Source organism: Rousettus aegyptiacus, unplaced genomic scaffold, assembly GCF_014176215.1.
Source record: "Rousettus aegyptiacus isolate mRouAeg1 unplaced genomic scaffold, mRouAeg1.p scaffold_m13_p_8, whole genome shotgun sequence".
NCBI classification, from domain to species: Eukaryota; Metazoa; Chordata; class Mammalia; order Chiroptera; family Pteropodidae; genus Rousettus; species Rousettus aegyptiacus.
Genome location: NW_023416311.1, coordinates 10,957,210 through 10,979,166, shown reverse-complemented (window position 1 = coordinate 10,979,166; position 21,957 = coordinate 10,957,210). Strand labels below are relative to the sequence as shown.

The window sequence follows — 21,957 nt, the reverse complement described above, 5'->3', positions numbered from 1 at the left end:
CAGGATGAAGACTGAAAAGGCCCCATAATGAATGAAAAATTTTCAAATAAAAAAATTAGACATATAGCATGATTTGAATGAAATCAGGATGGGAATTACACCAAAATGCCCATGATTGAGTTGAATCGTGTTACCAGAAGATGTTTTTCCTTTATTTTATAGATTTTTAAGAATAATATTTTATTTTGCTGTCAGCAGGGAAAAATGCATGGGATTTACCATTTTTAACATTTTTATTTTACGTGAAGTGTGAAAGTACAGATTCATTTTTTAAAAAGAAGGAAACATTAAAGAAAAGTCTAAAATATATTTTGAGTAGCACCAGCTTGGTCTCTGTCTCTCAGAGGATGCCACTGTTGCAGATCATTGTCTGCACCTTCATTTTGCATTTTCCTGCATATTTATGGAGTAGGTATATATTTACAGCATTCACGGTATCGCGTACAGTCTTTTTATACAAATGGCATTATAGTGTACATATCATTTTTAAGTGGCTCTTACAAATCAATATGGAGCTCTTTCAATGTTAACACGTACAGACCACGTGCATTCTTTTTAGTGGTTACGTAATATACCGTAAAATGGATATATGGGTTTATTTCGACCTCCCATCCTGATTGAAATTTAAATTTTGTTTTTTAATATTAGCATTTGGTAGTTTTGTTCTTGTTTTTTTTTGTTTTTTGTTTTTCCTATCTTGTGCCACTAGCTACCAATTTGGCTAAGTCAGCTCGTTCTTATTTTTAAAAGGGGCACCATTAAACAGAGATAAAACCCTCAGTACGATCAGGCTCTGAGTTGCGGAAAAATTATTTATCCTGCTGACCCATTTTCTCAGCTCCAGCAACCTAAGGCATATCTTAAAGGGAATAGAAAATTTCTACAACAGACTTTGAACGCCCAGTGCTGAAACGAAGCCACCTCTGATTTCCATGTCATGGAGCCTTTCTACTCGGGTAAAAATAATGGCTCTGCCACCTGCCAGGGTTGACACTTGAGGACATCAATCTGACTCTTGGGCATTTTAAACAACTATGAAGTAACAAGCATGTGTGTGCCTATGTGCGTGCATGTTTTCATGCATATGCATAGATGCTTATGTGTACTGTTTATGTGAGAAAATGAAGTAGGGAAACCAAATATTATTCCTTAAGCCATATGTACGCATATTTATTTTAAAGAAAGAGTGATTGATCAATGTCATACCCAGAGGCTGAAAAATGGACCTGTGGGGATTTTTGCACACAATTCATTAACAGCCAACATTTCTGGAACACTGCCCATTTGGCATATGTTAAGCATATTAAATGCAGTGAGCCCCTGAAAAATAAAAATAAAAAATAAAATTAGCAGTCAAAAAAATGAAAATAAATGGATAAATGCAGTGGGCCCACATGAAGCCTTATAAAGAGGACATAGTTATGCCTGTTTTAAAGATGCAAAAACTGAGGCCAGACAAGATGAAGTAATTGGTGAAGTGTTTTACTGGGCAATAATGAAATCTTCTGGCCGTGCCAATGTGTGTGTGTGTGCGCCTCACTTGCCCCCATCACCTTACAGAACTGCGCTTAAATGACCACCAGATTATTAAGTGGAGACCCCGAATTCCTGCCAGATATTGGCACAAACACCTCACATCTCATTCTAGGTAGCCATGCACTCTTAGTTTCCCAGATAAGTCACGTGGGTCTCTTATCTACACCCCTGAAAGGGGGCACTCAGAGGCTTATCCTGTCACACGAACCGCGTATGGTACCTACGAGGTCAATGGACAGTCACAGAAGAAACGACTTAGAAAAAAATCAGATGCAAATCCTAATTACGTAAAGACGGTTGGCTTCTACAGAGGAGATCATGGAGACTTGTGATATTCAAAGAAAATCCGTTATCAAAGCTTTTCTTCTCTTTAGTTCATGAGTATCATCGCTGCAATGAAATGGTCCCAGAAATTGCAGTCCGACACAACCAACAATATTCAGGGGCCACTCAGATCCTTAGCAGGAGTGATTATGTTAAGGGCGATATTATCACCAGGAAACAAAAAAAGGAAGTTGTAACTAGGTGAGATGATGGATATGTTAATTAGCTTGATCATGGCAAATATTTTACAAAGTATATGTGTATCAAATCAACAAGTTAAATCTGGTCAATTATACCTCAGTAAAACTAGGAACAAAAAGAGAAGACAATCAGAACCAATGAAGTCATATTGAAAGGTGAAAATTAAGGGATGAGTAAGATTTATTAGCTGCCTAATTCACTCTCACAAACCACTAAACTTACATTTTGGCCAAATTTTCGATCACTAGATTCATCACATTTTGAGGTCATCTTCAGATGGTGAAACATATAACTATCGATGCCAACATCACAGTCGTGCATTCCTTCAGTCGTGTGTCCAACAAATATTTGAGCAGCTGCGACGTTTCCAGCAATGTTATAATAAGACCAGACCATAAAGTCAATGAAACACATGATGTGCTATGGAGGGCTACGGTTAAGTCTATCGGGGAGCATGTGGATTCCATTTCCCACGATGTTTGAACTTGACTATATATAAAAAAAAAGACTGTAGGATGACATATAGGGGTCTGGAAACTCTGTCCATCAGAAAGTCCCACAAGGAGAGAATTGAGCTACTTCTGTGCTGCCGATTTTTCCTGTCTTTAGACAGGAATTGGGGTTTTTGTGCCCACTGGAGAGCAAATGTTTGCTCTGCAAAACAAGTTAAGGACCAGATTCTTGGGGATTTCCTGGATGCTGGAGGAGCGTGGGTGTTGGATGGAGCTCTTTTATTTTCTTAGAGATCTTAGGAAGGATGGAACTGAACAAAAAGATCCTAGACTATAGACTATAGAGAGATGGATTGTGTATCAGCGCTTCCTTTTGCTGGCTAATGAATGGAAGGCAAGTTGTTGAAACTCTCCATGCTTCACTTTACTCAAATGAGAACTATAGACATAATGGGACCTACTCCGCAGAGGATTTTTGACTATTACAGGAGATAAAGTACATTACACAGTGCCACGGTACAAAGTGACCTAAAAATTTAATTATACGATAGTCTAAAATAATGTAGCCATCTTGTTATTTTTTTTCTATAGGTAGTGAGTTGAACTTCCTAACAGACATACTAGTTTAAGGGTCAAATAGTCAGATGCCAACAGAGGCTGGGCAGGTAAAATAAATGAGCAAATGGAGAAGGTCTAACAAATTCACAGTTTTGTCGGGGGTACTATCTTGTACTTTCATACTGGGAAAAGCGAGATATTTCTCTGCTAGAAGAAAAGAAAAACATCACAGAGTAACAACAAAAGATTGCTGATGTCGGGCCCCCAAGCCAGGTAGATAATAGGGAGCAGTGGTGACTGTGGCTAACTGAGGGGTTAAGTGGGGTGCTTGTTGGCCACCTTCAAAAAAAAAATCACTCTGTGGGGAATTCTTAGTCTAAAGTTGCCATTTCCACTAATGTTTCAAGAGAAACAGAAATCCTGTATTTCAGATGAACTCTAAGTGTCAGCAATGAACACATGTGCCCCCCCCCCCAAAAAAAAAGAAAAATAATTACTGGACGAACCAAACACAGTGTACCACTAACTCTTCATGTCAGCCATTGCCTCGTGCAGCATCTCGACGACCAGGCTGCCGGCATCCTCGCTGTGTGCCTGCAGAAAACATCCCTATGCGGTTTCGGAACCCCCCCATGGTGTATTTCAGGGAACTCTCTTAAATGTGTTTCTTTGCTGTCTAACCCAGTAAAGGCCTAGAGAAGGAGAGTGTAGACTCTTTTGTGCGCACATTCAGACTTGCCTTTTAACACCTAATGGAGCCATAGTCAAGACCAGGGATCTCGGCCAGCGTGTTTACGGAAGGCTGGCAGACGATGACCTTTGAGAAGCTAAATTTGAGGATGGGAGCTCTGAGTTAGATGCAGCCCCTACAGGCCCGGCCACGGAGGGGTCTCTCTAAACAGCTCCTGTGTCTGATCTGGAGCGAGGCCCCCACGCGTCTGGTCTCTGCTCCACTGCCTTGCTGTGTAGGCGGCCCTAGGAGGCCGGGAGCTGTGGGCTTTATCAGCTGTTCTTTTGTTGTAAGCCTCATTGTTCGGTTTAATGTCCTTGATCAAAATCTGTGAATTTGCAAGGCCTGGGGATGTACACAAACTGCCTGAGAAATTAAAACTGGGATCATTTTGTCCGTCTTCCTGACAGTGCAGGCTCATGTCTCCAGCAGGGTTCTCCCAAGGGTCTCTTCCAGGTACTAGAGGAGTCACAGGGACTAGGAGGTCATTTACATGTGATTTGCATACATTTACATAAGCCCTCATGAGCTTTAAGTCTGAGCAGAGGTGATTTTCAAGGGCTGGATTCTGATTGCCTTTCCTCTGAAGACAGTCACCCCTAACAGGGTCCTTCTTTATTAGATATGTATCAGGAAGCAAGTCATTGGAGATGGGAAGGAGATAGAATCCTAGCCAAAAGGGAATGAGTCCATTAAAAAAAAAAAGCCTGTACATTCCTTCAGTTTCTTTAGAGCAAAACGAAATAAATATTTATGGAGCACGTTTTGCCAAATGCAGTTTTCAATGCTGGGAATTCACATCGAATGGCAGCCCTGCTCACTTTACCATTAATTTTAATGAAGGAGATGGGTATAAAAACAATTAAGAACAAGCAAAGAAAGAGAAATGAGTAACCCAAGTCGTGTTAACAGCTACAAAGGAAACAAAGCCGGGAATTGAATCTGGAGTAGCTCTGAGAAGGGGGTGTGCCAGGCGTTAAATGGTTTCCCCTGGGAAGACACTGGGGACCTAAATAACATCAGGTCAACTTCGTCAAGAGTTAATTGATCAATCTATTGATCAATATCAATTAGATGATAGATGTTAGATGAGAGTGCGAGAGAGAGGAAGAAGTTTACTTAACTCAAGGAAATGAGGAAGGCAAAGGCAGACGAGAGAAAAGTGATTTCTAAGGCAGCCTTAGACACCTCTGAAAAATCTTTTTCTTTGAGGACGTGAAAGATCATTGGCATAACTTACAGTCTTTGACAGTTACATCAAAATTAATTGATGGATCCACGTTCAGTGAATGGTATGCTCCAGCCTTGCGTGCAAAAGAACAATTTAAGAGAGCTAAAAAGGATGTACACAAGAAACAGAGCCTTACTTGAATAGTGTTCAAAAGACTGTCTTCACCTCCAGTAAAAGGGAGGGCACACGTAGGGTGCAAGACAGGGAACAGAGGGAAGAAGGAGTCATAGATTAATAAACTAATTATTCATTGGCTATAGCTCCATATCGAGTTCTTTCACATGCTCTAGATTTCCATGAAGGACTAGAAAGACAATGTTCAATATGTTCAGATAACCCCGAAGCTTTATTTTCAACCACTTCGCCCTATTTTCTCTTAGAATTTGTATAACTTGAAATGCAGACATTAGTTCCCATGTCCTCAGAAACGGGATGTTTTCTTACTTGAGAACCAGTGGGATTTCAGTTGGTCAGATCGAAGTCATCTTCCACATTCAGAGAACACATATTCTGAAACGTTTGGGGTAATATTCATTTTCTATCACCACAGAAATTCCTATAAGACAAGATATGGTTAATATAAGAGAGTAAGCTGTCAGTGTGAAGTTTTTAGAAACCATTGGGACAATATCAGAATTTCATGTCTCACTTTGTAGGTCTTAATGTGTCTAGGGATTTTCCATTAATAAAGCTCCCAAATAATCCAAAAATAACCCTTCAAAAAAACCTATCCTAAGAACATCTAGGGGCTGTAAACCAGCTAGCTTATTCAAGTTGGAACTGAAAGTTCTTAGGACAAAACATTCCTAGAATATTCTAGAAAGTTCTTAGGTCCATCCAAGAGCATATCTGTTACTATATTCAGACTCTGTCTTTCTCAGTGAATCAATAGATTGTGATCACCTCTCAGCTGTTGTAACACGCACATAGCTTAGGTCAGACAACAGGATGTCATACCTCTATCTTCTGGGAAGAGCTCAGAGAGTTCATGTCAGAAATACCTTCCCTCACATCTCAACTTTCACCATGGCCTTTTCTCAGGGGCATGTATTAATAAAGGGTCTCCAGTGTTTGACCTTCAGCCCAAGGACACAAGATTTTCCACAAAAGGCAAGCACACCTGTCCTTCGTTGTCTTTCAGGAATTCTATATAATGGATTTTTTCATAGAGACTTGCCAGCAGGAATGGAGATGATCACTAAACCCTAAAACATGATCATCCTTCAGAGATTTTCCCCTAAATTAGGCCCTATGAGTCTCTAATGTGGGTGGCTTCTCAATTTGCAGGTATTCTTCTATCCCCTTTTCTTGAGTAAAAGTTTCTGAAGATCCAGGATTTCATTTTACAAAAAATGCTCCATCCAGAACATTTAGAAAATTACAGGATTCTGTTTACCTTATATACAGGTTACTTAACGTTACCCCAGATATTACGCACTGATTAAAATTTTTGATGGTTCCTGAAGGCACTGAAATGTATTCCACACTTAATCTTTACTAGATAAATGTCATTTTCTTTGAGCTTTAAAAAGCACTTTGGAATTCTGTAGAGTCTCAGGTCATAATTAGGAATGACAATTATCAGAATATGTCACTGCAAAGAATTCTGTTCATGTGAGCTTTCAAATTTTTGTGAACTTAACGCAGAGAGACGTGATGGATTATTTAGTGGTGGCCCGTGAAAGAAGACCAAAAATAGAAATGATTATAGTGGTCTCAGATAATATGGACATGGGAGAAAATTTATTACCAAATCATTTTCAAAAGGTTTACCTGTAGCTGGTCAGTAGTTTTCATACTATTAACTTATATTGGCAGAAAAATCAAAGAAGGGAATAAATCTATTTTCCTATGTATAGTTTTCAAGTAGTTTTTTATGCATGCCCAAACTATATATCCTCTGAATTTTAAAATTAAAAAACAAAACAAAAACTCAACCCTTTAGTTTTGCAGTTAATTTGCAATGATATCAGTCATTGAATCGAAAGTGATAATAATGATTTTTCGTATATTTGTTTTAAGGCTGGAAATTGAATCCAGTTGTGGGTGCAGTCTACAGCCCCGAATTCTATGCAGGTAAAGAATTTCTCTTTGCATGATATCTTCTTGGTCTTTTCTATCTGTGCTCTGCCCGCCAATAAAGAATGGGTTTCATAAAAACATCTGAACCAAGTAAATCCTTATCCTAAGATGCGCTGAATTATTTTTGTGTGTGTGTGTATGGCAAAACCAAAAGCATTTAAAACCCTTTTTTAAAAAATAAAGGGGCTTCATGTAAATTCTATTGTGGAGTCAGCATGGAACCACTGCCCCTTTTGACATTTTCCATTGGTTTTGCCTTAAAAAAAAAAAAAAAAAAAAGCGTTAAGACTTTGTTCAAGAGCTTATTGAACAAACGTGGAGCTGTTCAAGCCCATTTTTTTCCTAAATGCCTGTATGTGTTTTTTTTTTTTTTTTTTTAGCCATACATTCCATTTGGGGTTGCATTTTTTTTTTCCTGGCAAAGCAGAGACTTGGATCACTTATCCCAATGTGGCAGCGAGTTGGAACTGCCAAGAGAAGGACTATTTAGAAAACCAGAAAAAAACCGAGTTGTCTTTCTTTCTCCATTAATTAATTTCCATTAGAAATTCCATTTCTCTCTGCTTTACCTTCAAAGATATAGCTCCCTTTTCGCCCCTTCCCGGCCTGACCTCCATCCCCAAATACCACTTCACTGGGAAATCTACTGTCATAAAAAAAAAAAAAACTTGATCATCAAATTTGAGAAGAGAGTCACCAGGAAGCCACAGCGGCTGAGATTTTTGCCAGGCTTGGCCCGTCCCTTCTGCCCATTGTGTCCTTGCCCATCGACAAGGCCGCATTGAACACCTGGGAGCCTAAGTAGCTTTGCCCCATGGATGTTGGAAAAGAAGTCTCTCTTCGATGTGGCCCTTGCTTTTTAATAAGGAGAAATAAATAACCAATTGGTCTAGATTCCCTCCCTTAGTGCTTTCTCGATGGTAAGTCATACTGCTTGCTTTTGTCTCTTCTGGGGTGTCGCACGTCTGGCATTGTTCTGATACTAAGCATTCACCCTAGCGGATAACAAAGGAATGTAGGAATCTTAGCTATTTTAGCACAATAACCAACTTGATTTACATTTTTTTTTTTTTTTAAAAGGTAAATCTGAGAAGGCCCATTATGGGTTCTGGATTTTAGGTTCGCAATACTTGCGATTGTTCTTCATGGGTGAATTTTACCTACCACATGCCTTGGTGAAAGTCCAGGGACTCTATGGCTGGAAAGTAGCTGTGTCATCTCATATGAGGGAAGAGAGACTTAGCTGTAGGCCTTCCCACCTCCTGAGAGGACACACAGTGGAGGAGTGAGCAACATGGACACGATACTCAGACAGCCCGAGTTCGAATCCTGGCCCCCACTGCTTGCAAGCTGTGTGACTCTAGGCAAGTTACTTAACCTCTCTGTGCCTCAGTGTCTTTATCTGTTAAACGGGAGATGATCATAATAACAAACTCATAGGTATTTATAGGAATCGCATGGGTTAATATGTGAAAAGTGTTTAGTGCACAGTCAGCACCATATAAGCGTTGGGTTAATAAAAATAAATAAGTTAATTTTCCACCCCTTTGCCATAAGGAGAAGGTTAACCGAGAGCTGGATTCTGAGGGTACCACTAGACTAAGAGATTCTCTTCTTAACTCATGAGAGGACTAGTCCTTCCGTTCTCGGCATGTTCATTTAGAGGAAGTTGATTTCTGGGATCGACGGTAAGGCAGTGTGTTCAGACGGCACAGGCATTGCTGGGGTACGTCCTTGTCCAAAGCTGCTAAGAAATGAACTTGCCCCAAAGGTGAGAGGAGACAGCTGGACAGCAGCTTCCGTGCATCTGCTGGTGCTTCCAGGTAAAATGCAGTAGCCAGAATAAAGAGGTAGCAGACTGTGCGCATGCGTGTGTGCGCATGCACGTGTGTGTGAGCATTCGCGTGTGTACATGCACAACTAAGTGCACATTTTCTCCCCCAAAACAGCGGGGTGAAGAACAAGAAGCGAGATACCATTTGATAGGCTGTCGGGTGTAAATTCGTGCGTTATAATAGAAAGGGATGTGCACCTTCTGGTCCCATGCAAAGTAGTCAGTCATCTTTGTATCCAGAAACCAGGAAAACACACCAAATATCTTTTTTATGTGTGATTTCAGACCTACATGCATATCTATGGATGTTTAGGAGAACATTAAGACAGAAGAAACAATTTAGACTGACTTATACGTACAAAAATAAATGAATCCGCACAACATTTAGAACATTAGAGGGGCCATTCAAATTAGCCCTGGGTCCACCCTCAGAAATTAGATCATTGGATCCAAAACACCAATTCGAAAAGACACATGCACCTCTACATTCATTGCAGGATTATTTACAATAACCAAGATAAAGAAACAACCTAAGTGTTCCTCGATAGATGATTGGATTAAGAAGAGGTAGGACCTGTATGCAATGGAATATTACTCAGCCATAAAAAGAATGAAACCTTGACATTTGCAACCACATGGATGGACCTAGAGCATATTGTGCTGAGTGGAGTTAAGTCAGACAGAGAAGGACAAATGCCATATGATTTCACTTCCATGTGGAATCTAAACAAAAGAACAAAATAAACAGACAATACAGAAACGGACTCATACATACAGCAAATAAACTGATGGGTGCCCAATGTGAGAGGGGGTGAGAGCCTGGGTGAAAAAGATGAAGGGGTTAATAAATACAAATTGGTAATTACGAAATAGTCATGGGGATGTAAAGTACAGCATAGGGAATAGAGTCAATAATATTGTAATTACTGTGTATGGAGCCAGGTGGGTCCTAGGCTTATTAGGGAGAATCACTTTGTAAGCTACATAAATGTCTAACCACTCTGCTGTGCACCTGGAACTAATATAAAATAACATAGAGTGTCAATAGTAATGGAAAAATGAAAAATAAATTTAAAAAAGGAGTTAGACCATTGGGCTATAGAAAAAGAGTGCGTTACATAAGGGTTAATATGGGCTGAGTAGTTCCTATGGTCAGGCACCGGGTTAAGCCCTATTCTCAGCATTGTGCTTAAATCCTCGTGGCAGTTTCCAAATGAGGAGACTAAGAGACAAGGAATTTGAAATCAGGAGCCTCTGTTTTTTATAACTGGGTTCTACTCATTTATTTTTTATGAATATTAAAAGTCACGATTCTTTTTGACCGTGCCCCGTGTTAGTAGATCATGCTACCACTCTAGGGCCAAACCAGTCAAACTAAAAAAAAAAAAAAAAAAAAAGAAAGATGATGATTTGGGATTATTCCAACCACCACCATATTCAGACCTGTTAACCAGGTGTAGTGACAGGGAGTCTGGACAACCAAATGATTGTCTCTATGAGTTGCTCTGATCATCTAAAATCTCAGCAAAAATGAGGCATGGATAAGTAAGTGTTCCTTGAGAAATCTGAACATTTGTGTTCCAAGTTGCCAGTATCTGGCCTCTCCTTAATCAGAAGCTTTCTCTTTTTGCCTGTATATTTGTATGTGAAGGTAGACAGACAGAGTTCATGATCTTCAGAAATGGGGGTAAATGTCGCTGTAAATTCAACACTCCAGAACAGTTCCTCTGAAATATCTGAAGACCCAGAAACACTGAGACTCTAGTTAGCTTAAATCTAAAGTCTCAGGTACCTCTACCTATGGAATGCATATGTATAAATATATAGATGTAGAATGTCTTCATTTCCATAGCCAGGTGTGAGTGCTCATTTAAATACCCATTTAAATACCCATGACTAAAAATGTAGGGGGCATTTTAAATTTCCCCAAGTATAAAAAGAGTCTGGGTTTGTTTTGCGATTTTGAACATGCCTCAGAGCTGGAATGAAGACCCTGTCATTGATTTGCTCTAAATATTTAGCAGGCCAACCCTGTGTCTGCCTGATATGTACTAGAAAGCTAGACTCATTAGTCATTTCTATATATAATATTCTGTGTTAATGACACACATCATAACATTCCCATAGTATAATTATTGATTTTCTGAAGCTTATGCGGAATTAACAACCCAGCCTCCAATTGTCTCTCAGAATGGGGCATGAAAAGTTCACATATTTTATAAATTAAAATCGATATTTTCAATCTCTCCTAAAGGTAGTTTTCCTAATTTAGTGGACTTTTCCCTAACATTTATTTTGTCTTTTAATTATAAAATGGCAGGTTATTGATTTTCCTATATAACCTCTTGACACCCTGAGTGCATTTTTATTGCTAATGCAGGGTGGGGGTGGGGAGAGCAGTCACACCTCTTAATGAGGATCTTTAATTACTAGCTGAAGAGTATTAATTTGCTTTGATGAATTATGACGTACACTCTCCCTTGCTCACACATTCCAGAGGAAGCATTAAGAAAGTGGTTATGGAAGACCTTTCATTTCAGGGGATCACATCATAACAGGAAGAACTCTTTTAAACGTTTATCCAGTCCAGTCTCCAGAAGCAGATATACATAAATCAGCTTATCCCCGTGAACATGTATAAATCTTCCCCAAAGACAAGTGGGTGTTTTCCTATAGCACTGAATAGTATCGGTTATTTTCCTAAGTTCCCATCATCTTCAGACTCCTTGAGGCTTATTCTCCAGACAAAAGATTGATAAGTCAATAAAAAAAAAAAGTCTGAGTGAGTCTCCAAGACTTCAGTCGGTATCTATGGCCATTCCGTTTCAGTTTAGAAAAAATTGAACTTCCCAACTGGAAGTACAGTCTCTACAAATATCTGTTTCCAGTAGCATGCCTCGAGTTATTTCATGTGATTAGAAATAGTGTTTCTAAGAATCTCGATGAAGACAACTCAGTGGGGATCCTTACCGTTTCCCATCACTATGAGACAGTCCTTGCACCTCCTAATAAAAAATATTTTTTTTAATTGATGTCTTTAGAGAAAATCGTGATATCCAGCCCACAAAACTGTTGATCAGAAGCACCTTTAATCTTCATAAACAAGTAAAACAAAATGAAAATAAATAACAGGAGGTTATACAAAGAGGTCGACATGGTACTGACAAATGGCAGATTCATCTGTTTCTCAGTTGTGGCTAAGATCATTGCAAAGCTTACCCACACTCGGTATCATGTCTGCCAACTCATTTCTGTGATTAAATATTCCATCAGTGGGGCTTTAAGGCAGCAAAGCTTAACAAGATTCGTAAGATGAACCACTTGAACACACATAACTCACTTCCATGGTTGGAAAGCACCCCGCTTGCAAAGGAAAATTGGACTCAAGTTAAATTACTCCAGGAGTTGTGATCAATAGGGAAAGACAAAAGAGTTTCCCATGCAATGCAAATCTAAGATATAGTTAGGTCCTGATGACAAGAAACACATAATTAAAGTCAAACAGAGAGAGATGCAGAGTAAATCAACTCGAAAACCTTGAAGATGATGATGAAAAATAATCTCGTTGATACTTTTTTTATGAGCAGATTTTTGGGAGAAGGGGAAGAGGTTTTTGAATAGATCCTCCTGAAAACAAAAAAGAAAGTTCTGGTTTCGAGAGGGGCAAAAAATTTTTTTTAAATAACAGATACTTAAAGAAGGGTATACCTGGCTGCAAAATCACATTTGAACGGTGATTGGGCTTGAAACTAGGTTATCCTGGGGTTGTAGGGAGAATCAGGTAAGATAATGGTATAAAACAACTTTATAGGCTGTAAAGTAAAATAAAAATAGCGATTAGTGTAATCACTGAAGTCACCTCAATTATGTCCACATCAGTCTGAGCCTGGTCACAAGCCACATGAGTTGATACCAGGCGAGGTGATGGCAAAGTGGACTGGGATCTCAATATAAAGTTTAAAACTGGAGAGCATGGGTGTAGCACTGCTATCGCTTGTTTTGAAAGGGCAGCTGTGTGTGACCTTCAGTTACCTCTACAAAGGTATTGGTTTTCTATGGGCTCTTGAGCATGTCGGACCATGATTCATCTAAGAATCAGTTTGGAAGAAGATAGATAAAGGTCTCCCTTCCAGTCGCTCCCCTCACTCCACTTCATTGAGTCCATCACAGTTGAGACAATGACCTTTGGCCACACTTTTGGATGGACTTCTTTCTAATCCTCTTCCTGCAATTGGTATAAAATAGCACTGGAAAAAAGATTATCCAGAACCCATGATAACTGTGGTCCCTGACACAAGCTGTTTTTCCTTGATGGGTCACAGTCCTAGACTTTGGGGTCAGGACGACCTGCCAAAATACTGGGGAAAAAGCACACCTATTTGGGGTGACTACCTGAGCCTCTTAAAGGAGTGGAATGTGAGTTTGAAAGGTTCCTGCTACCACTCTGAGCCCCTCAAAACAGCCCATTTTGGGGCACCCCTCATGGCTAATCTTTCCCACATTCATGCAGAGGACCAGACTTATCTAGACACAGAGTGATGGCAGTGAGGATCATTGCTTATGAACAATGACCTTTGGCTCTGCAATGTTTTGTATAATTTACACATCTGCCAGATTAAATGCAGTGCACTTCAGTGAACTTGAACAGAAGGGTCCCGATTTAAGTCCCCAGGCAAAGGATTTCCAGCCTGGAAATGTTCCACTTCAGAGACTTTATCTCATACATCTGTCTACCTTTGCCTCCTCCTTTGGTTGCAATTCACTCTCCTTCTCTCCTGTCCTCCCCCTCTCCCCCGCCCCGCCTCTGTCTTTTCAGATCTCATCCCATTCTTGCCCAAGTTTGGCCTTAATTTTTATCTACTTCCTTCCCTGTCCCACAGAGGGAATGCGGCTCAGCTTTGATGGAGCCTGTGGGGGGTTTTGATCTTCAAATAGGATCAGAACTTGCTTACGTGCGGAAAACTGCATATCCTAATAAGTTTCCATTCTTTTGCATGCCAAGTCTATCAGAGAGAGCTTGCTCAAAAACAGGGAGAGTTACAGGACAGCCCTTGCAGGAGAAGCCCCACCTCTAGGCCGTGGGAGAAAGATGAGATCTGAATATCTGGCTCTGGGTAAATTGTGTAGGGCAAATTCTAGGCTGTGTCATCAATATATTGAACAACTCAAACATGAGACAGCTTTGGACACTTAACATTGTGCCAGGCATTGTGCTGAACACTTGGCATCTCCTTGCATCCTCGTAAAAACTTTGCAGCATGATCTTCCTTACAGAAACGATGAAACCAAGGCTTTGTGGAGAATTGCCTCATATCCCAAAAACACAGAACTAGCATGTGAAAAGTAAGTTTATTAGATAAAGGTCTTTTTTCTAAGCTCAGAGCCCAAGTTTTCATGACCTCGCTCTTCAGCTTCTAGACAAAAGCCTGCCCTCAATGTCTTCTATTCATCAGATTGTTGTAGAATATAATAATTAATAATAAAAAAAATGGCTTCGCACTTAATATTACCCACTCCATGCCAAACTCCATACTGAGGTCTTTACATATATTTACATAGATTGCAGCTCTGCAGGATCCATGTCATAATCTTCATGTTGCAGAAGAATTAGAAATCCAGCGAAGTTAGGTTGCCCAAGATTGCTGGCTTCAAAAGCTAAAGAGCTGGATACAAACCTGTATCTTTCTGATTCCAAAGCTCATTCTTTTGTTTGTTTGTTTAACTTAAACAAGTTATCCCCGCTACACATTAATGCTGTAGTGAATCCAGTGTCCTGGATTAATGCTTCTGAACTGGGAGTGATTTGCCCCCCTCCCAGGGGAACTTCTGGAGATATTTGGAAGGATGGGTGTTCACTACTGACATCTAGTGGCTGGAGGCCAGGGATGCTAGAAAACATCCCGACGATGGCACAAGACAGCAAAGGATGATCTGACCCAAAATGTTGATAGTGCTGAGGTTGAGAAACCCTGTCCTGATAGAAGCGTGTTAGTAAAGATGTCACACGTGCACCGAATATTCAATAACTCACGCTCTATCAGTTGTTACTGCTAAAGATATATGACAGCTGTAGTTATCAATGGCAATCAAAGAATTTAAAGAGGGACATTCACCCAAATGTCTCCTCCTCTGGGCCTTTTGTGTGATTTTTGACTCCAGAGGGAAAATCATCGAGTTTGATTATATACAGCGGAGCCATGTGGTGGGGGGAGGGGGGAGTCTCCAAGACCATCCTTAGGGCCTGTGAATGGCTAGAAGGGCTCACAGGAATCAGAACAACTGTTATACTCACAGCCAAAGGATACGGGTTAAAAACCAGCAAATGATACGTGGGGGTGAAGCCCAGAAGACCAGACAAAAGCTTCCTGATGTGGTATTTCAGTGGAGTCACAGGGATTTGCTTGACTGTCCCAGCTATGACGTGTGACAACACGTGCCAAGGGTTCCCAGTCTGGGAAGCTCACCTGAGATTTGGTGCCCAGGATTTTTATTGGGAGTCCAGTCACACAGACATGGAGCGTCCACGTGACTGACCTAAGCTACTTAAAACTTAGCCGCTAGAGCAAAAGCAAGCATTTGTCATAAGTCACCACAGTGAGCTATCTACTCAAACTGGTATTGTGTGGCCCAAGGCCTCAGGCATCCGAAAACCATCTCATCGGGCAGAGTCTTCCAAGGACTCAGACCTCATAATGGAGGGCCGGTCCTGAAGACAAGCCTTTTTTGGGAAATTTGTAGGGTTTGACCAGCCCAGTCCCACTGAGTTAACCTTTTCCTGCACAACAGTGAAGAAAAACATGAAGATGAAAAGCTCAGTGGTGATGACGATGGTGATAATTGGCATGATGATGATGATATAAGACAGGGTATACCACTGGGTTGGTTAATTCTAGAAGAAACGATCAAGCTGAATTTAGTGCTAAAAGCAAAAAAAATGTGTGGCTGTTTCAGTTAGAGCAGGGTCAGCAAATCTTTTCAGTAAAGGGTTAGTGAGTAAATATTTCTGTGTGCCACGTGGCCTCCATCACAGCAACTCAGCTCTGCCAGTGTAATACAAAGGCAGCCACAGGCAATGCATAATGAGTGGGCTTGCCTGTGTTCCGATAAAACTTTATTTAAAGACACCAGCATTTAGATCTCCTATCATTTCCATGTGTCATGAATTAGTCATCTTTGTTCCCCTCCCCCAACTATATAGCAATGGAGAGCCATGCCCTCCTCTGCTGACCCTGGCTTAGAAAGTCCAGGTCTGATAAACACAAAGGCACTAGTTTATGCCTTGGGAAGTTTTGTTGTTGTTTTAGCATTGCACTGGCTTCAACAATCACACACTGCGTGAACCCATAAGGTTGGCTGGCTGTCACTCAGTTGTGTGAGATTCATCAAGGAAGGGTCAAAGAGAGAGTCCATGTATCAATTAACACGTACCACTGGCTTCCATTAATTCATCCTTTAGCTCAGAGTTACAGCATCGAGGGCCCACGAAGTGCCACGCCCTGTGATGGGCACTGGGGTGGAGAACATCCCTCCAGAATTTGGCAAAGCAGTAAAGGATGCGGACAAATAAACGCAATGTATAATAAATGATGATACCTGCTGGGCACTGAAAAATCACCACCCTCTGTGTTAGGAGCCAGAGGGTAGTATCAATTGGGTTTTGAAGGCTAAGTAAGAGTTCACCTGAATGAAAGTGGGGTAAGATCATTGCCGCGGTGAGTAAGGGGGAGTTTGGTAGAGGCCAAAGAGTTTCTCAACCTTTATCTTCAGAATCCATTGAGAAAGATGAAAACAAAAAAATAAATACAAGTGCTTGATTTTCACCTGAGATGGAAATTTCTGAGGCAAAATCAGGTTTCCCCCGAAGCCTGAGGAATATTGGTCTGTTGATATCAGATCTAGAAAAAAGTTTCTAAATACCTGATAATACCAAAGAAAGGAACCTGGATTCTGAAATTTATCCTCTGAGTACCAGGCAAGCATTGAAAGCTCTGATAAAAATAATAATATAATGAAAAATAAAAATAAAGTAAAACACTTGCTTTAGTGGTAGGACCTATATCTACACTTGAAAAAAAAATAGTCTTATGAGAACTATTACAAATATGAGAGTTAAACCCGGAAGGCTGAAAATAGTACGATCACATCAGCAACCAATCCCAGAGATTGGGGTCTTCGCGGACCCCAGAATTATTAAACTGGTGCCCAACCCCAAGGCCGTTATAAAACTTGTTTCCTGGTTTTGCCCAAATCTCTGCCTAGAAAAGTAAATTCCCAGAGATTTCCAAAACGAGGTGATCTTTCTTCTTTACATTTTAACTTGTGTTGCCATTCTATTATAAACCATTTCATTTCGAAGAGTTTTTGCTTCCCACTTCTAGCATTCTTTTCAAAATGTATAGTTCACTGCGATTAGCCCAACCAATTAAGTTGTTAATAGAGACAAATTGGCCAAATATTGTTTAATACCTTGTATGTTAATTATATATAGATCTCCATCCTCCAAGTATAAAACTAAGCTGTCCTGTTGTCTTTTTTAAAATGTAGTGTTGAAGAATCAACACACAAATGGCTAAACCTACTTAGATTAACTACGTTGATGACAGTTAATGCAGTTCCTGAACTTCTATGGAACTGTTACAACCCATTACAGCCGAAATATTGGTTTATGAAAAATTAATAAAGCCGGTGGAAATAGAATCCAGCATCTGCATTTGCTATTTACACCAAAAGAATCAGCCAGAATTAATTATGCCGTATGCTACATTCTAATGAGTTTTTCATTAAACTGTCTACCATTATGGAAACTAAACAAGGATTATTCAAAGAATAATGCCAACGGCTGTTATTTTCTTGAGAGATTAAATTAGTTAATGAGTTATACATTTAAATCTGATGCAAAGGTTAATTGATGTACACTTCTCATTGTATTAAACCCAGTATCATTTTAAAAACATGAACACCCCATATCACTGATATTTCCTCTGGAAAAAAAAAAAAAACACAATCTATTTGTATGTTCCTAGTGTTTGTTCGATATGCCTGCAGTATTGTAAAGATTGGAACTCTCTCTATATATTACTTCTCTGTCATTTTTGGACATGATTTCCACTGGTCAAAATTTTCTATTTGCTTCCAGCCCAAAGGGGTATGTGTGTGTGCGTGTGTGTGTGTATGTGTGTGTGTGTGTGTGTGTGTGTATGTTAGGCATATTTAGACAAATGTATCTGATTACTCTTTGAGAGACTCCAAGCTAAAGTATATTTTCTGCTGTCACCAGAAGGGTGGGGTCAGGATTATAAACTTTATCTGGGAAAGAAGAAAAGCCAAGATGAATCTCTACTCTCATTCCACGAATATATCCAGCCTCTTCTAAAACACAGCTCTGTCATAGTAAGTGAAATATGAGAGTGGGTCGCTAGAGAAAGCTCTACAGATGGTTTTTTGGACTCTTGGAGCATCTTAGAGGCTCTTGTCCCTAAGAAGAGGAGAGAGAGATAGTGAAGGAGCCATGTAGGTTCTTTGCAGAAATTCTAAACCACCGATTTCCACTAGAACATAATTTCTAACTCCCCTCCCCCACTTCTCTGAGCAGAGATAACAAACTAAGATGTCTTTAGGATCAGGCTGTGAGATAAGCGAGTGAAATAAGCCCATCAGAGGGGACGTGTCTTAATTATAAGATGGTGTGGCATCTCCCCATCACCCTAAGTAACCCTGCCAGGCAAGAATAATGACCCAAGTGCCCATGGCCTTGTCTCCTGTTCCCTCAGAAGAAGCCAGGTTCTGCCTCATAACAGTAAACCTCCCAAATTTAAATGTTTGGAATTTCTTTCCAATCTTAAAATGTTATCTATTAATTCCATTATGTTTAGCATTATGATAGTGGCCAAAGAAAAGAATACACTACTTATCAACTTGCTGCTCCTTCCTTAAAGGAAACAAGGGGACAAATAAGTCCCCCAAAGTGCCGTATTTTGAGATTCCAAATAATAATTATTATTTCCATTATTATTATTATTACTAAGATCATTTACTGTTTATCAATTATTAGCCAAATCCTTTCCTGTAATAGTTCTCATCCTTACAACAGTACTCAGCGAAGTAGATAATTTTGTCGCTGTCATGCAGAGGTTAAAACTGAGACTCAGGAATGTAAAATGTCTTACCCAAGGTCAAGGAAACTTACGGTTACTGAGACCAGAAAACAGAAGTAAGTTTAAAAGTTTCTGAAGCCCATGCTTTTCCAGCTACATGGAAACCTTAAGGGTTCATCACTTCTCTCTGCTCCCTTCCTTCCTATCTTATTTCTACCTTGCAAGTGAGATATTCTTATCTGAAGCAGATACATCCTGCCCAGAGCCTTCTTTCCTTGGCTTTAAAACCCTATCACAGACTCTTAAAAGGTGATCACGAGGTTCTACCTAACATTTTTAGCTTGGAGGAGTCAGGGGTTTTCAACCATAAAGCCACTGCAGAATCCCTAGACATGGCTTAGTTGAAATGGGGTCGGTAGACAGTTATCATTCAAAGATTAGAATGAATGTTTAATCAGTTCGGGACCAAGTATCACCATTAATAAGCTTTCAGAGAGAGTCCGAGCTTTAGAATCACGCAAAGCTGGCTCAGGTTTAAGTTTTGTCTCCTACTTTTTCTTTCTCCTCTTAGGTTCCTTGGGGATTTAATAAGAAAGAATATATAGGATAGATAGTAGTAGATAGTAGATAGTAGATGATGATGATAGCTTCTTGCTTGATGATAGCATAGATAGATAGATAGATAGATAGATAGTATAGATAGATGATAGATAGATGATAGATAATGATAGATAGATATATGTAGATGATGTAGATAGAGATAGAGTAGATGATAGATCGATAGGATCGCTGCTAGACTAGTGCTCCTCGATCGCTGCTAGATAGCTCGATCGCTAGATAGATAGTGTCCTAGCTCGCTGCTGTGCTGATCGCTATGCTCCTCGCTCGCTAGTAGATCGATAGTATTAACTCATGTAGAGCGTACATGTTCCAGTACTGGAAATTCAATGATATCTAGATGGTCACTCTCATGAATGTTGGCTGTACTGAGGTTGCTTATGTAGTCCCCAAGATTTTATTGTTGTTAGCCGCTCAGGAATCCCCTGGGAGCTTATTGGAAATGCAGATTCTCAGCCCCCATCCAGAACTACTAGATAAGAATCAGCATTTTAAAAGGGTTCAGCAGGTGATACTTTGTGTTACAATTTGAGGAGCAAGGCTCTAGGCTAGCCCTTATCTATATATTGACACCTGTAACTCTAAAGGTTAAATAACTTAGAAGATAAAACTTACATTGTTTTTTGTTGTGGCTGAATTGTTAGCCCTTCACAAATACCTTTGGGCTCCCCTTGTTTCATTGTCATGAATAACCGGTAAATTCAAAAGAAATTTGAGGGCAAGCATTGAAAAAAAACATGTCTTTAAAATTTTTGATTGCTTGTTTTTTAACAAAAATGAAACAAAATTAAAATTTTGGCAGCTATTGATACCCTCTGAAATATTTAATGACAGGTGGCTGGAGAGGGGCTAATGATGTCTTGAAAGACAACTATTATTAGTATCTTTCCAAGCCGAAAGGGGACATTGGAACAGGGGACAGAAATCTTTTTCTATAAAGGTAGAGATAGTAAATATTTTAGCCTTTGTAAGCTGAAGGTCTCTGTGGCACAAGTACTCAGCTCTTTCTTGCATCATAAAAGCAGCCATAAATGATAGGTAAATGAATAAGGTGGTGTTTCAAAAAAACTTTATTTATAAATACTGAAATGTGAATTTTATGTAATTTTTTCACATCATCAAATCTTATTCTTCTGTTGATTTTTTTCTCAATCATATGAAAATGTAAAAGCCATTCTTAGCTCTTAGATTGTATAGAAGTTGTGTTAGCCAGATTTGGCCAAAAGAATTGTTTGTCTGTATCTGATTTAGAACATTGGCCTTAGAACCATGGGACCAGGTATTTGCTTAGTTTGACTTGCATTCAGCACTACAAGATTTCTAACTGCGTGAACGTGGGCAAGATCCTAAAACTCTATGTCTCAATATCCTCTCTATTAAATGGGTGTGATCATAGTACCTGTCATATAGGATTGTCAAAAGTAGAAGATAATCCAAGTTAAACACTGAGCAGGTTTGCCTGGTACTTACCGGATACTCAGTCAGCAATTTTTGTACTTGTTACCGATGATGTGCTTATTATCATATGGAGTCATTTAAATATTTTCTGTAAGAGCCACTATTAGCCTAAATTTTAGAGTCAGGAAAACAAGAGAGGATGGTTGGAGGGAATCATTACATTTTTAAAATAATAAATAATCAGAGAGAAAGTTGTGCAGAGATTCTTTGTGGTAGTTTTGCAACTTTTGGGGACAGTCTGAAATTGTGTCAAAAGAAAGAGTGAAAAACAATAACAAGTAATATCTATTTCTTTTTAAATATTATGAAAATCAAAACATATAATAAATGGGCATGAGAGATTATTTACATCGTACATACATTCACTTCAGAGTGCCTTTCATTTTGGAATCCCCCTGATACAATTAAAACATGATTTGACTTATAAGAATTAAATATACGTACAACATTTTTCTGCAACATCTGTGCCTAAATGGAAATACCTCTGCACTTATAACTCTACCATAACCCTTGAGAGAATCTCATCTTTCAGGCATGTATGAAAGCATTAGGTATTAGCTGTGAAAAAATTCTTACGCGGATTAGCTCAATGCTAGTCTATGCTCAAAAACGCATAACTGCAAAAGCATCCACGGCCCATCTGGGGTTTGAATAAGTTTGTCAATTAGAAGGGGTTACCTCCATTGTCAGGGATGACATGGCAACCTGCCTGGTCCCAACATCTAACGAAAGTTTGACACTTCATGGGGGATCCACACGTAAGGTGCTTTGTTGACCCTCGGAGCAGGATTCGTTATGATGTAGGTAGATGTCTTAGTCAGTGCAAGCTGCCATAACAG

At 39.6% G+C, this 21,957-nt stretch overlaps 1 protein-coding gene across 34 annotated transcripts in view; it reads left to right on the top strand.

Annotated features, from left to right (window-relative positions):
- Window positions 1–21,957, top strand: part of RBFOX1 (RNA binding fox-1 homolog 1) — a 1,358,182-nt gene that overhangs the window by 1,249,086 nt on the left and 87,139 nt on the right. For all 34 annotated transcript variants that reach the window (XM_036226176.1, XM_036226155.1, XM_036226160.1 and 31 more), the window contains one exon: window positions 7,055–7,108. In XM_036226176.1, coding sequence (XP_036082069.1) covers window positions 7,055–7,108 — 54 coding nt within the window. The remainder of the gene's footprint in view (window positions 1–7,054; window positions 7,109–21,957) is intronic.